This window comes from Symphodus melops (genome assembly GCF_947650265.1).
Source record: "Symphodus melops genome assembly, chromosome: 22".
Lineage (NCBI taxonomy): Eukaryota > Metazoa > Chordata > Actinopteri > Labriformes > Labridae > Symphodus > Symphodus melops.
The window spans coordinates 3,735,325-3,750,623 of record NC_136712.1 but is presented as its reverse complement, the minus strand read 5'-3'; the positions used below and the strand labels follow the sequence as shown (position 1 = coordinate 3,750,623).

At 41.3% G+C, this 15,299-nt stretch overlaps 1 protein-coding gene across 11 annotated transcripts in view; it reads left to right on the top strand.

The window, feature by feature from the left end:
- sema3c (sema domain, immunoglobulin domain (Ig), short basic domain, secreted, (semaphorin) 3C) overlaps positions 1-15,299 on the top strand; it is a 52,879-nt gene that overhangs the window by 32,684 nt on the left and 4,896 nt on the right. For all 11 annotated transcript variants that reach the window (XM_079335288.1, XM_079335289.1, XM_079335283.1 and 8 more), the window contains 13 exons: positions 727-887; positions 1,515-1,577; positions 4,557-4,676; positions 6,801-6,891; positions 8,326-8,445; positions 8,562-8,704; positions 8,971-9,085; positions 9,622-9,691; positions 10,807-10,951; positions 11,564-11,786; positions 13,385-13,473; positions 14,432-14,473; positions 14,718-14,875. In XM_079335288.1, coding sequence (XP_079191414.1) covers positions 727-887; positions 1,515-1,577; positions 4,557-4,676; positions 6,801-6,891; positions 8,326-8,445; positions 8,562-8,704; positions 8,971-9,085; positions 9,622-9,691; positions 10,807-10,951; positions 11,564-11,786; positions 13,385-13,473; positions 14,432-14,473; positions 14,718-14,875 — 1,540 coding nt within the window. The remainder of the gene's footprint in view (positions 1-726; positions 888-1,514; positions 1,578-4,556; positions 4,677-6,800; positions 6,892-8,325; positions 8,446-8,561; positions 8,705-8,970; positions 9,086-9,621; positions 9,692-10,806; positions 10,952-11,563; positions 11,787-13,384; positions 13,474-14,431; positions 14,474-14,717; positions 14,876-15,299) is intronic.

Below are 15,299 nucleotides of genomic sequence, written 5' to 3'. Positions count from 1 at the left end.
AAACAATTCATCATTTATTAAGCATGTAAGTCAATAATGATAATGATCATCTACAGTTGTAAATTATGTACACCCTGCATGGCACATGAAGGGCCAATTAAGTGTAAAATCAAACAGTTTTTTAAACTGTAGCTGCTACTTTTAAGATTTTAACATTTAATTCTGTCAGATTTTTTTATCCAATGTTTTAAATTTTGTCTTTTCCTTGTAGCTTTATGCAATTTGTCATTGTAACTAAAACCAACTAAACGTAATTTGGATTTCACACACACAAGTAGAAATGGATACATGTTGCATTTTTTCTTTATTCATAGGAGTGGTATTCCAGACAAGCTTGAATTTAGGATATACATTTCTGGGTTTCACTTATCACTGTACGACACGATATATCAGCTTTCCTTCTAATACTAGAATGATCCTTTTTTGATACTCTGTATCAAGTAATCAAAATATATTTGCACCGATATGATTTCCTCTTAAGTAAAGGTCTTAAATCTAGCTGCTTGGAAATATCTAAACACAGTTCTCCTTTCACATCTTCTAAAACTTGTGGGCTCTTGCCTATAGAGACCTAATTTGGAGATCAGTTGCGTTTTATCAAAAAGAGATTAATGTGGGCGTGTTTGTGGCCGTTTCTCTTGTGTTCAACAGGAAGAAGACTCATCTCATCGTAGTGTTGAGAGCATCTTTTTATGGATGTTTTTTTGCTCTCTGTTTCCCCCTCAGACCTGCAGGCCTCCCCGTCCTTTGAACATTACAGTATTTCCGACAAACCGATGGACTACAGGATCCTGCAGATGGACGAGGACCAGGACAGGATGTACGTAGGCTGCAAAGATCATGTCCTCTCCATGGACATCAACAACATCACTCAAGGCACGCTGAAGGTTTGGCAGATGATTATCACAACTTTGTTATTAATATTTTGTCCTAATACAATACAGTTATTTTTCATTCACAAGCGGGGAAAAATTACAAACTCAACAGTATTTTGCGTTTAAAAAAAACTGCTAGAGATGTATTTATTCTAATCAGTGCAATGATATGCAAATTACAGTACATTTGTAACCATCAGAACAATTTTCAGGTTATTTGAAAGAGGCGTAAAAAGGCTGGAGCCTGCAGTGAAGGAGTTATCTTCAGTGTAATTGACAGGCATGAAGTGCGTAAACAGATGGGAAAGCGTTTAGGTTTCCCCAGGGAATGCTGCACTACATCCATTTTATTCAGCGAGCTGGACTTTCAAGCACCACTCCGAAGCTTGAATTAAACACATTTTCCTCTGATGGTTGCTGGCATGTAATTACCAACACTTCTAACCGAACTGAAACTTTTACAACGTTTACCTTTTGTTGATTTTTCACTAATTTTCCCTGTGATTTTCGTGTGTAAACAAAATGTGATCAACGCTCAACGTGGGCATATGTTATGTCTCTCTCAATCTGTTCCTCGCTTCCTGGGCTCACGTCCCACTTATTTAAACACTCAGTTCGCTCTGATGTTTTTCCCACCAGGTGTTCTGGCCTGCGTCGACGAGCAAGATAGAGGAATGCCAAATGGCCGGAAAGGACCCGACGGTAAGAACGCTTAAACCTGAAAACAATTATCATGGAAGTTTTTCTGCCTTTTAGAGTACAACCTAAACACATAATAGAGATACTACTAAAGCTAGCTCAGATCGCTTTAAAGCAGCAGGATGAAAGTCTACAAAAGTACCTGCAGTTTAATGTATTTGAGATGTGCCCAGGTCAAATATGTTGCTGTTTGGTAAGTGAAGGGCAAGAAATATTTCATCAACAAAGTATAGGTGGTTAACGTAGGAGAAGTCTTTCACAACCCTGGCTTATCTCCACACTAATAAATTCATCTAGTTGAATTGACCAACTTTCACTTATAGAATGAAAAATGAAACTGGTTAAAACACATACTGTAGGTTGCAACTGAGACGGGCTACTTGCTAATCCGTGCAGGATTGAGAGGCCTTTCTTCCCAAGCCTTTTTTTTTTTTTTTTCCATTCAACTTTGCAGTCCCTAAAAACAGCTGGTTCTTCTGTGTGAGCACTTCCAATCTTGTGCCTATACAACTCCATGGTAGCATCAATGGAAACGTGCCAAATAAGGCCAGTCAATTATCACGTTCAGTGGGTTTGGGCCTGTAAGCAAACCAGTTCATCCAACATTTCCTTTCATCTTTCATCATGATGGTCAAGGTCTGGACTCAAGGTTTTGTCAGCTGTTCCCAGATCCCGGAGCTGTTCAACCTCCTGGGATTTCCCTCTCCCGTCTGTAAACTGGTGTCAGGTCTGAGTCTGTCTCCAGGGTCACCGACTGACCCGGAATCCTCCCAGCATCGTCACAGGACCGGAGAGAGGCGTGGGCGGATCGGGGGGGGGGGGAGTAGAAAAACAAACCAGAATCAAAGCTCGCAAATGGGACACAGCTCGTTGACTCTGGGATTTCATAACCAAGCCGGCCTGATTCTGAGCAGCACTTGTTAGCGGGATGGAGATTTAATGAAGACATACAGTAGGACTCAGAGGACTGATTCCTCCTCCGCCTCTGTTCTTGTCTAATTGGGTTGTTCTGGAATAAGCACACACAGAGATGCCGACAGATGCTGCAGTGCTGAGCACGGGGGAAAAGAGGGTCTTTGTATTACTTTTACTTGTTACCCTTCAGAAAGTTTTACACTGATAAGCCTAATATCTTAAGAGCCATACTAAGACCATCACTTCTTTTTGTTTTTGTCCGACATTCTCTTTGTCTCGTCTTTCCATCCCCCCTGACAGCAGCTGTGCTCGTTGAGTCGGGGTTTTGTGCAGCATGTCTCGAGAAGAAGCCGTCTCCCGAGTCACAGCTCTGCCCAAATGCGGAGCGGCGTCCACGAGGGTGATCAATCCCCGTGTGGATGCACTCAACTTCCCTGTCTTTCTTCCTTATGTCATCCCGTTTTTGCTTGCCAGTTTGTCCTCAAAATATTTCAGTTCCACTTTCTGTCTCGAGTAGTTTTTCCACTTCTGTCTTTTTTCCTTCCCTTGGGTTTTTTTTTTTGTAACCACAGTTTAGTTCATTTGGTCTCTTTTTCTTTCTTTATGGGTTTCCTCGTTTGAGTCAGAGATCCAGTTCCTCTGTTTTGGTTACTTTCGCCATTTGTGGGAGATATATTGAGCTCCTCTTTTTTCCCTTTTTTCTATCAAGTCTGCGGAGAAACCCGGCTCCAGAGAAGGACCGCACATTGTGATTTGCCCGAGGAGGCACCGAACAAGAAATACAAACCAAACAGGGCTGATTACAACATAATCCTTCAAGCCCCAAACCCTCACAATCAGAGGACATCTTCTAATTTCCAGTTCAACATCAGACTTCCGGTTGCTCCGCGTCTATGGACTGACATCGTGAGAAATTATTCGCCTTGGATGGAAAACATATCACAACACTTAAGTAGCTTTCATTAGCTGTCATTAATGATTTTTTTAAACACGTTATGTGTTAACCAAAATGGATAACAATAAGGAATTGAGAGGATGATCAGATTTAATGGTCTTACAAATCTGTCTCCCACTTTTCACTTTTACTTCAGGGGTTCTGCTTTGAGCGGTCTTTCTTACAGGAGCAACTGTAAATGTATTTGAGCTGCTTTCGCCACCGCTGCGTGCCAAAGACCTTGTGGTTGTTTGGGACATTACTGGGTGGTGAAAGTCAGAGCAAAGTCGGAGAGACAGTGGAGAAGGCTAAATTACAGAGATGGGTGTGTTACCATGAATTTAAGTCGTTTTTTTCTTGTCGATATCTCTCAGTGGAGCTGTGCACCGAGCGTGATCTGCAGCAGCTGCCATTCCTGCAGCCATGGCCAAGTTTTTGACGGCTCCCTGGATACGTCCTTCCTCTCCTCCCCGTTTCTTTTTCTTCCCTTTCTCTCCTTGTTTTCTGCACCCTAAGGCTCAATAAGCCGAGCTTTCAGGCTGCCGTTTGCGAAGTGAAAGAAGAGATGGAGGAGGATCAGTAATCTGACTATATAGATGCATCACATCTATATACCAGTGACGCTCTTTTTCCACTGGCCTTAATACCAGACCTGTGAGCTGAGGGACCGTTTAATTGTGCAGCAAGTGATTGTATAACCGGCACAGCAAGTGCGATAAGTTTGAGTTACTCCTCATATGGAATAGGATACTTCAGGAGAGATAAACAAGCTCCTTTCACTTTGGCTGTACACCAGGAAATAGACCGTATCCTCTGTTATGCCTCAGAGCATTGGGTCATAATTGGTACAAAAATAAAATACTAAAACAGTAATATATTTTGCAAGTGCTGTGGGGGGTTAGGAGGTGTTTCCAGTTTGCATTCATATTTTCATTACTTATTATGGTGAAGTGTAATCTGCATTAGCTTATGTGAGAACATTGATCTCATTAAACGCACCTGTAAACACTCTCTATAAGATTTACAATTTAATTTGGTTTTAACTGAGTGACATTGGTGTCTTTCTTTTTTCCTTCCTGACCTACTGAACTATTAATGTGTCACTTTCCTTTTTGTTTATCTCTGTTTTCCAGCACGGCTGTGGGAACTTTATCCGAGTGGTGCAGCCGTACAACAGAACTCATCTGTTCATGTGTGGCAGCGGAGCGTACAGTCCCGTCTGTGTGTACATCAACCGGGGACGCAGACCGGAGGTGGGCACGTGCTGACAGATTCACTTAAGGACATTATACAAACTCTTCAGACACTGGCTTTGTGGTTTATACAGAGACATTTCTGAAATGGTTGAGGAGTGATCTTTACTCTCGTTGTTCAGTGGAATATTTTTAGAATACTCTGGAAGCTGCCGAATGACACATCTGTAACCAAGAAGCAAAAGTAATCCACGAATTATTATTCATTCTCACGATGTGGCTAAAATATTTAAAAATAAGAAAAATGTGAAGGGGATTTGGTCATGGGGAATTTTGTTAAGCTCAAAGTTAGAAGTAAAAGCTGAATATTCAGTGCTGCCTGTGATATTTAAAATAAATCCTCATTACTTTACCCTAATTAAGTTAAACACGTTTATTACTTAATTTGGACTGTAAAAAAAACTCTGCTCATCTGTGGTTTTTCCCTAAAATGCCTTAAGTGCTAGTTGGCTGTGATTGTTACCCTTGAAGTACAATAAAATCAAAGCAGTGGGAATGCTGCCACCCAGAGTTGGTAAACAAAAAACATTTTATGAAAGGGAGACTAAACAATGCGAAGGCCTCACTGAGATTTTTTTTCTCTTACTTAATGTTAAAAAGCAAATTAAATGTTATTGTTCGGGGTTTAGAACAGAATCAAACACATTTTAATGACTGCACTTTTCAACCAGAAGATTTTTTTCAGACTCGCACAGTATTAGAAGGTCTGCACATTGTTACCTCACAGTTTGACCTTTCCTGTGATTTGATTCATTTGCAGCATCAAACTGTTCCCAACAAAAGCAAATACTCTGACTGATCTGAAAAGAATTTACAAGTGAAAAAAACAATAGCTCGAGTCTCCATAACTTTGTTTGAGGGCTGAATGCCACATGTGAGGAGATGCTGAGGATAAGTGGGAGAAAATGCAGCTCTCGTGTCGGGAGCGGAGGGCTGATTGCGCCGCTCTCATCTCCGGCCACACAGATCTGTAAGTGAGAGCAGGAAAGCCCTCCAGGAGGAAAATGCTCGCTGGGTGAATAACATTCAGCCGCAGACTATCGACGGCTGCCAGGCACTAATAGGCAGAGCGAGAGCACTCAAAGCCCTGCACTTTCCACACTGCGGTGCCTTTTTGTCATTTGGGGGGTTTTTTGGTTTGAGAGCTATACTTCTCTGTTTGCAGCTTTAGAGGTCAAACGTTGGTTTTTCAAGAAAAAAGAATTGGTGAAGAGAAACAAAAAGGCTGAACCTTTTGAACTTTGAAACTTGATGAGACTGCTGGAAATGAAAGCTTATGTTCCTATGTTAGTGATTTTGTACTTCTTAGATGAGTAGTGTTCTAAAAAGTGAAATAAATGTTCAGTATTGCTATTGGATGTAGTCCAAAGTGTCAGTGTTGGATTACTCCTTACCCTTTTTCAGACATTTTGAACTTGAATGATTTGTGCAATATGTAAACTATTTTAATGCAAGTGTGAACAGAAGAACTACGACGCATCCTATTTCACACTTCTTTAAAATGCGGGTTTGATTACCTTAAAAATGTTTGACATCAAAGTTGACTTACATTAAACTTTAGAGATTAAAAGTGACAATAAAAGTAAGAGTTAAGCTGCTATTTCTTTGCAGTGTAGACATTACGGACAGAATCTTCCAGATGGATTCAGTCCACCTCCAGAATCTCTTGGCGAGCGGACGCATTTTTCCTCGAAAATGTTCCTCTGCTGATGTCACTCTCATTCAGTAAAGTTGTATCACCACCATGGGTCGGCTCTTACTTGGATGGAACAGGAAGCCCTATAATTTACCCAGACTACTGTAAATCCGATCTGCAACAAAGAGGGAAAGTATGGCAGCGCTTTTACCTGAGATGGACAGATGGCTATTTTGAATATTATCAGGGAAATGTCTCTTCCTCCCTAATGGAAAATTCTTTTTACCGCCCAAAATGGACCAGTAAATGTCGACCAGGCCAGCTTGGTTTTTAAGGATCTTTCATAATAAAAGGGATGGAAACATGAGCAGGGCCACCGTATGATTTTTTTTTTTTTTTTTTTTATTGTGGCCTCTGCCACAAGATGGAATAACTTCTCAAATAAAACTGTCTACAAATTCTCTGACTTCCTCTTTTCTCTCTGCCAGGAACAAGTATTTCACATTGACTCAAGGACCGAATCTGGGAAAGGGAGGTGCTCCTTCAACCCTCAAGTGAACACGGTCTCCGTCATGCTCAGTAGGTGTCTGCTACCTCCACCCTCAGGATTTGTGTCGTTTTTTTTTAAACCAATGAAAACTTGTTAAAATAATTGAAAATGTTACCAAAAAGAGGAAAGTGAATCCTGTTGGTGCTCCAGCAAGTAGCCACCCAAATGTCAAACTCTGGTGGAGTGACTCACAAGTGTTTAAAACTGTGGTTCCTTAGATTAGAAACTTTCTCCAATAACGAGTCAATCCCCATGAGACCCAAATGTAAAAATACAGAAAGACCCAAGTTTAGAATTAGAAACAAGGACAGTGTTGGTCTCACAGCTGATTTCCCAATGATGACGATTTTGAAGTCTTGTGTTAAACACTTGTTTGTGCTTTCTAAATAAACCTTACTTGACTTGATGACAACTGTTCAAAGGAAACACTTCTAAAAAAAAGTTAAATTTTTAAATTATATGAAGGCTTAATATAATGTATATTTAGGGCATGGATGTTAACTTCACATCTTGAGTGTCAAATTCTGGTCAAAGTATGCAAAACTGAACTTGTTGTTTTGGAATGGTACTAGTTGTATCCATAAACCAATATTTGGTGTCTGTCTACAACAACAAGTTATTATGCAAATTAAAAGTCAATGGAAAAAGTTTACAATAGTGTCCGTTTACAGTAATCATGCCCTGCCATCCAGTAAATATGAAACACCAAAAGGTTTCTATTCTTATTCTATGAACAACAAGTATGGCTAAAGTTTTAATTTCTTCGTAAAAAAAAGATTTGAGAATGTTGGTCACATCCTCCCCTCTCCCTCTTTCTCACTACTTTGATGTCTGATTGGTAGAGCGGTGTTGGGTTGTCGTTGACACCGCTAAAGGCAACACATACTGTGGCACTCTCAGCTCTGCTTTCTGACACCTGAGCATGGCCGTGTCAGCAGCAGCTTTGCCAGCGAGGGAGCGCCTTCAGTGATGCCCAGTAGGGAGCCGGAGGGGGAGGGTAGAATAACCTGAAGGGGCAGGGAGGAGAGAACTGTGCCAAATAGAGTTTAGGTCAAAGGCAAAGATGCAGCACTCAAAGGACAATCAGACGTAGTGTCTGTTGTTGATAAAAATCTGTGCTCCATCTCCGTCATCGTCACAATTTGGACTCTCGGTGGCCGTCTGTGTGCTGTCGACACTCGCTGCTTAGCGAGCCAACTTGGATACAGGCCACATACCCCAAATCCTCCAAAACACATGGTCTGGAACTGATGAATGATGAGGCGAGACTAAAGGAATGATAAAAAGCATGAAGCCGGTGGTCTTGAGCACAAAGCCCTTTATTAGCAGCAAACCAATTTTTCAAACATGTTTTATCCAAAGGCGATATCCTTCATGTGTTTCGTGTAGTTTTTTTTTTTTATCATAATGTTAGAGCATCTTCATATATGTGTGTGTGTGTGTGTGTGTGTGCATTCTTCCAGATCAGGAGCTGTTCTCAGGCATGTTTATTGACTTCATGGGAACAGATGCTGCCATCTTCAGGAGTCTGACAAAGAGAAACCCGGTGCGGACGGACCAGCACAACTCTAAGTGGCTCAGTGGTGAGAGCACAAACAATCTTTCAAGATTGATTATTAAATTCATTTGCACAATGTGTTTTACAGTTTAGTTGTTGATCCAAATAAAAAACCTGTATTTATTACTTTCCACTATCCAGAGCCTATCTTCATTGACGCACACCAGATACCAGATGGAACAGACCCCAATGACGCCAAATTGTACTTTTTCTTCCGCGAGAGGCTAACGGACAACAGTGGAAATACTAAAAATATCCACACCATGGTGGCCAGAGTGTGTCCGGTGAGTGTTTTTGTCTGACTGTATATTAAGATGGACCGAGCAACAGAGCTGTCCGGCAGTGAGGCCAAAACTTTAGAGCTCCCACTGCTGACTGGCTACAGCATTGGTCATAAACCCTGCATCATTCCCCGCCTATCGTCACCAGCCGAGTCCTTTTCTCCCAAATTCCATCAGCAGGCTTTGGCTTGGTGTCAGTAAATGGCCTGTATATAAAGCTAGTTTGGTGGTCTTGGTGGCAATTGCTCATTTTTTTCCTATTTTTTCAGAATGACATTGGAGGACAGCGAAGCCTTGTAAACAAGTGGACCACTTTCCTCAAGGCCCGGATGGTGTGTTCAGTCCTTGAAGAAGACGGAACTGAAACCCACTTTGACGAACTGGGTCAGTTAAACATTGTAACAGGAAAATCACTGTGGAGGTTTTGTGTTATTTTAATTGGTTTGTTGAGCAACTTCCAAGCTCCATTAAATGTTTTTTATCTGTGAAACAAGTTTAAAACAAATATGTAGCCAGTGACCATACTAATTCCCGAAAGAGGACTATTTTTGTTCCAAGGTTTCCAATGATTGCTTTCTCCATAAACATCTAAGAAACTTCTCGTGTTTTGTCTGGATTAGGCCTTTCGGTCTTTGTCAGTTTTCAAAACAATTCTTCTGCCGCTTTTGGTTACCTTGTATAATTCCCTTTCTTATCCCCAGCTTTGAACACTCCAAACATCACTGTGAAGCTTTAGAGAACAGCTTTCCCATTTTGTCCATTAGACGTGTCCATCTGTCAACATGTGCAGTTTTTCCTCCATGCATTCATCACTTTTTGGCGATCTCACCTGCAGGATGAGATGATCTGGCATACAGGGGTTTCCAAGGAACGTATTCAACTTTGTCTATGTGTGCACATGTGTGTTTTTCCTTCCACAGAAAGTATGTTTTTGCTGGAAACCGATCAGCCCAAGGGCCTGTTGGTGTTCGGAGTCTTCACATCCACAAGGTAAGGCCCGCGGCGATAAAGCCAACTGTAACATTCCTGCAAGCCTCAGTGGTTACGTTGGAACTCAGCAGGAGGAGATGTGCGTGTCAAAGAGCCTGTTACATGGGGGATGTGTCATGTGTCGTGTTAATGAACAGCTTCTTCAGATGATGATCTATCAAATACATGGCCTTTGTTTTGATGTTTTCTCCTTCTGATCTCAAGAAGCGGTGCTTCATTTTGCCGACAAAGTGCAAAGGATTTATTTATAGTACGCATTGATATGTGATATGTGTTGTTGGATGGATGCTACAAGACAGGTAATAGTGCACAGCGGGAGTTTTCAGTACAAGAGAATTCTATTATTGCATTTCAGAAAGGTGAACTTGAGCCATTTTTCTCAGTTTGCAAACAAGAGAAAGGGAATATGCAGGCAAAGGTAGAAATAAGATTGTCAACTGTTTTCCTTTATTCTTTGGACATCATACATTTTATTGGACTCTTAAAAAGATGCTCATGATGTTCAACATTTTAAAGTTTGCCACAAAATGTCCAAACCTCTTGGGGGTTGGAAAACACCGAAGTCAATAAACGGATAAAGCTGTTCTCAATCGTCTGTTATTCAATCAGTCAATCATTTTGTGGAATCAACTAGAAGGTTTAAAGGAATAGCCTCTTGATCCGTCCATTCTGATCTTTAATATGGTTCATCTGGTTAAGTCTGGCTCATGCTGCCCAAGGGCCTCAATCCACTTGTTACCCCCGGATCATAGAGAGGCTGCAGCAGTGGATCATGGCTCAAAGAACTCAGCCAAATCAAACAGAGAAGTCCACCAGGTCCTTCAGCTCTGTATTATTTCTATCTCAGCGCTGTTCCTTCCTCCGGCTTCTGTTCCCCCTTTGAACAATGCTGCTTTATGTGTAAAGCACTTGGGTTTTAAATAACTGAGCCAACCACATTAGATCAATGAAGGGGGGGAAATAGGTGAGCACTCCCCGCCGGAGAGGCAGGCAACAGTTTCACGCGGATTGCATGACTTGCACATAAGAGAGAGATCCTGAAAACGAGTGCAGAATATTTGATCGAGGTGTGTCTCTGTTGTCTTTCATTGGAAATATGCATCTCATTTCCTCAGCTCCGTGTTTAAAGGCTCTGCGGTGTGTGTGTACAACATGGCTGACATCCTCACCGTCTTCAACGGACCCTTCGCTCACAGAGACGGGCCAAACTTTCAGTGGGTGGCTTTCCAGGGACGCATCCCCTATCCAAGGCCTGGAACTGTGAGTTCATGTCTGGGTCATTCATTCATTCACATGTTGTTTTTAAAGCATGATTTGAAATGCTATAATGAAATATTTATTTCAACACTACCGTCTCACACATCTCATGTCACCAGATGAGTAAGAAGACAACAACTTGTACAGCGTGAATCACTTTTAAATATTTAATAAATGATGTTAAATATGTAGCAACCATTGTTTTAAAAGGAATGACAACGTAGTTCAACAATATTTAATCTGAAATATCCAAAGCCAAACAATACAACATGAATAAATGCATGTTTTGCAGGGTTGGTGATTTTTGGAAAACTAGCTTGATTTTGAAAGTAGCATTCCCTCAGTGCTCCTTCTACCTGCACTCAAAGAAGCATGACTGAAGTGACGAAGTGATAGCTTTGTTTGATCTGTTGTTTCAGTGACATATTTAAACTACACTGCTAACTTGAGTCTGCCTTTAACATAAGAAAACAGACAAACGTGAAGCTAATTAGCACACAGAGCCCTGTTAGGAAACACCTGTTTTATTCGGGGATCGAATCTCCCGACTCGATTCGACTGGATCACAGCATGTGGAGAGGTCGATTACCCACTTTCACTTCTTTGTTTCTCCAGTGTCCGGGTGGAGCCTTCACACCTGACATCCAGACGACAAAGGAGTTCCCAGACGATGTGGTGACCTTTGTACGGAACCATCCGGTCATGTTCAACGCCATCTACCCAGTAGGGAGGAGGCCCCTTGTGGTTCGGACCAACGCTGACTACAAATACACATCAGTAGCAGTTGACCAAGTCATGGCTGCAGATGGCAACTACCAAGTGCTCTTCCTAGGCACAGGTACCATTGTAGACAGTTTCTGCAGGTTGTAGCGAGAGAGTATAGCAAATATGTAAGATTTAAGAACAGATTCTCTTTTTGGAAACTGAAAGAAAACCCGTCTATCAATTCCTCATTTGTTCCAAGCCGTGTAGAAAAACAAATTCCCTGATTGGGTCAATCGTGGAAAAGTCTTGTGGGCAGCAAAGAAATTTCCAAAAATAACATCAGATGTATATACTAGATTGATTATTCTCTGGGCCACAGTCTTCATTTTTCCAAAGTAATAGAGCTGACCAAAACTTGATTTTACTGACTGACGCATATATATTTTTTTACGATGTAAAGATTCACTAGGCATTGCGTATGAGCTAGTTCATGCAGTCAATTCGAGCTGCGCTGATTTCACACTTGAAATGCAACATCAACACCTCCTTCCAATTATCTAACCTGCAAGGTTCCCAGTGTCTCCACTGGCTCATGAGAAATGTGAATTGTCTGACTGAAATTAAATAACAGGATGTGTTCTTTTATATGTAAGCAAATATTTCACCTTGTGAAAGAAGAATTCCGACTAGAATATGCAGGATTATATTTTAGTGGTTGTAGTTTTTAATTGTCACGGTATTTGTTACAGGCTTCATGTTGGCTTCACTTATTTCTTTGTCAAATCTAGACAGGTCAGTTAGAAGCCGATTAAAATACAACGACATTACACTGAGCATGTTTATACAACACTTCTGTCGTATGAGCCATGTCAGGTAAATGATTACAAAGTCGAGTCCAATTTGATACAGCTGGTAAACAGATAACAGAAGAGATAGTCCATGATGGGTGTGGTTGCAGATTTGACAGAAAGGCACATGGCACAGCATGCAGTGTATATTGTCACAAAAAGGTCACAGACAGGGCGTCAAGACAAAGTCCTTTTTCCTGTTTTGACCTCAGTTTATTCAATCAGGTGTCGTAACCTGTGAGGGTTTTTTTCAGTGTACAATACAAAATATGTCAAAGTGCTTATAAAAAAGTGGTAAAACAGAATAATGCATATGTGTACGAGTGGAATTATGCACGCTTTCGGGTCCACTTGTGCACATGTTTGCATTCAGCAAACTGCTCTGGGACTCTCTCACAGCTGCTTGTGTTTATCAGACAGCCTCTGCATTCTGTTTTCGCCTGCTTGGATTCGGGAAGAAGAGCCAGTTCTGTCTTTTCATATCTGTGCCCAGAGATGCTGCTTTTGTTTGAGGGATGAGGGAGACACTCTTATCTTGCATTTCCAGGAGCCCGTTACTGTAACTCCCTATCCTTTCCCTGCCGCTCAAACTCCCAGGTCAAAACAGCCGCGTTGATTGTGGGCGGGTTATACATTGCCCTTTTCGTGGCCCTTGTCCTCCCTTGTGCGGGCTTAAGAGCTTCCATTCCCACTCCTACCTCAGTTGATTTTGACTATGAAAACTGATCGTGTCTAATTCAAAAGCAAACATTGGCAGAAAACATACTTGGAGTTTATTTTGCTCTAATTTTATGGATTCTAGTTTCGGTATCTGTTTCACACGGTTGTGAAGCGCATGTGTGAAGGAACAACTCATAACATGTCTGCTTTCTGCCCCCACCAGATAAAGGTACAGTACAGAAGGTGATTGTGCTGCCCAGCAATCATTCCCTGCACGAAGATCTAATACTGGAGGAGCTGGAAGTGTTTAAGGTCAGCTGTCTGTCCCCCCCCCACCCCCCCCTTGTCTTTCTTTATTCCGCTCTGACTTTCATCCCATTTCACCGCTAAAATCAAAGGCAGGGATGTGGTAGAGGAGGTGGAGGAGGGTTAGCTTGGCCGCAACACAAAGGCCAAGGCCAGACAGACAGACAAAGGCAGGGTGGCATTCAGGAGATGGATGTTCTGCTGTGGAGTGCAGCAGGGAGTGATGGGAAACAGGCTCACATGCTGCAAAGGGGTCTGGTTGTTGTCCTGAGAGAACCGAGCCGTTTTATCTTCACTTAAATCTCTTAAGTGTGATCAACCTGTGATCCGACCTGGACTGCAGTCCAATAAGAACAGATTTACTCTCAAAAGACAGAATATTTTTCTTTTGGAATGAGACAAAGAATTTGGCAAGAAGCTTTTTGTTATAAAGCTACCAACTCTGTCATGGTTTTTTTCTTTTAGAAAAAAAGTACAAAAGCTGCCTCGTTCATTGAAAATACTTGTCATAATGTCAAGTAAGAACAGGGGGTCTTTAATGGAGCTAACTTTTAATAAGAAGTTATTGCTAGCTGCTGTTTTAGCCGAACTTATAAATGCCTATTAAATCCAGCCTTCGTGTATTAAGGGTCCACTTACAGCATCTGTATCTGTGTATTTCAAAAAAGCATTACAGGAGGGTTTTTATATAGAGAGTGTGTCTTATTTTTATATATTTTGTCTATTTTTATAGTGCTCACATGTCATTGTAAATGGTTTTGTTACATTCAGTCAGCGCTAAACTAGCTGTTTCCAAGTATGTCTGGGCATTAACCGTCTCTATAGTGCTAGCTTAGTATTTAGCAGTGATGTTTAGAGTGGTATCGAGCTAACCTTCAGTCACTGTAGAAAGATATGAACATGTTTCCCCCTAGAAATTACTGTCAACAGTGTCTAAAAAAACCTTTTTTTTTTTTTTTTGTAGAATCAAGCCCCTGTTACAAACTTGAGAATATCCTCAAAAAAAGTAAGTGTCCTTCCAACTTTCCTTTCCTTACACATTAAGTGCACTTTTATTGTTGTAATGTGTTATTCATTGTCTGCGGCTTCTATGTAATGCACAGAACAGAGCTCTCCTGTGCATGATAAGCCTCCCAGAGGCAAGGAAATAATAAGCCATAATTGTTTCGGCGCTCTGCCTCATTTTCCTGTCAGCCGGCCATTTATTAAGACAAACAGGGCGGCTGACATTTGAACTGTTTGCTTTGCAGCAACAGCTGTACGTCAGCTCCGAGTTCGGGGTCTCGCAGGTCTCCCTACACCGCTGTCACGCTTACGGCTCCGCTTGCGCTGACTGCTGCCTTGCCCGGGACCCCTACTGTGCCTGGGACGGGCTCACTTGCTCTCGCTTCTATCCAACCGGCAAAAGGTAAACAAAAGTTTTCAGTTTAAGGGTTTATAAGTGCGGTTCTTTACCTTTTAAATTGCATGCAGTATTTAGTGTCCAAAAGGGATTTTTCTCTGGGCAATAAAGAGAGTAGGCAATAGCATGAAAGCTATTCAAACTCATTTTTCAGTGTCAATGAGGGCAGATAGATCGTAGTCATCTCTGCAGTAATATAACGCGTTAATAAGTTATTTTTACTTTAATGTTAAACATAGTGCATATTTTTTAAATAGTATAGATTATGTATTGTACTGTGTGTATTGTTCTTTAATTTTGCCCCATTATTGATTAGAATCACGTGAGCTGTTTGGCTTACAATAGACACCTTTTTACAAGTTAAACAAAAAACTTTGAAAAAATGGTCCCAACAAACATGCTGTGGTTTTGCTAGATGTATAAATGTGGT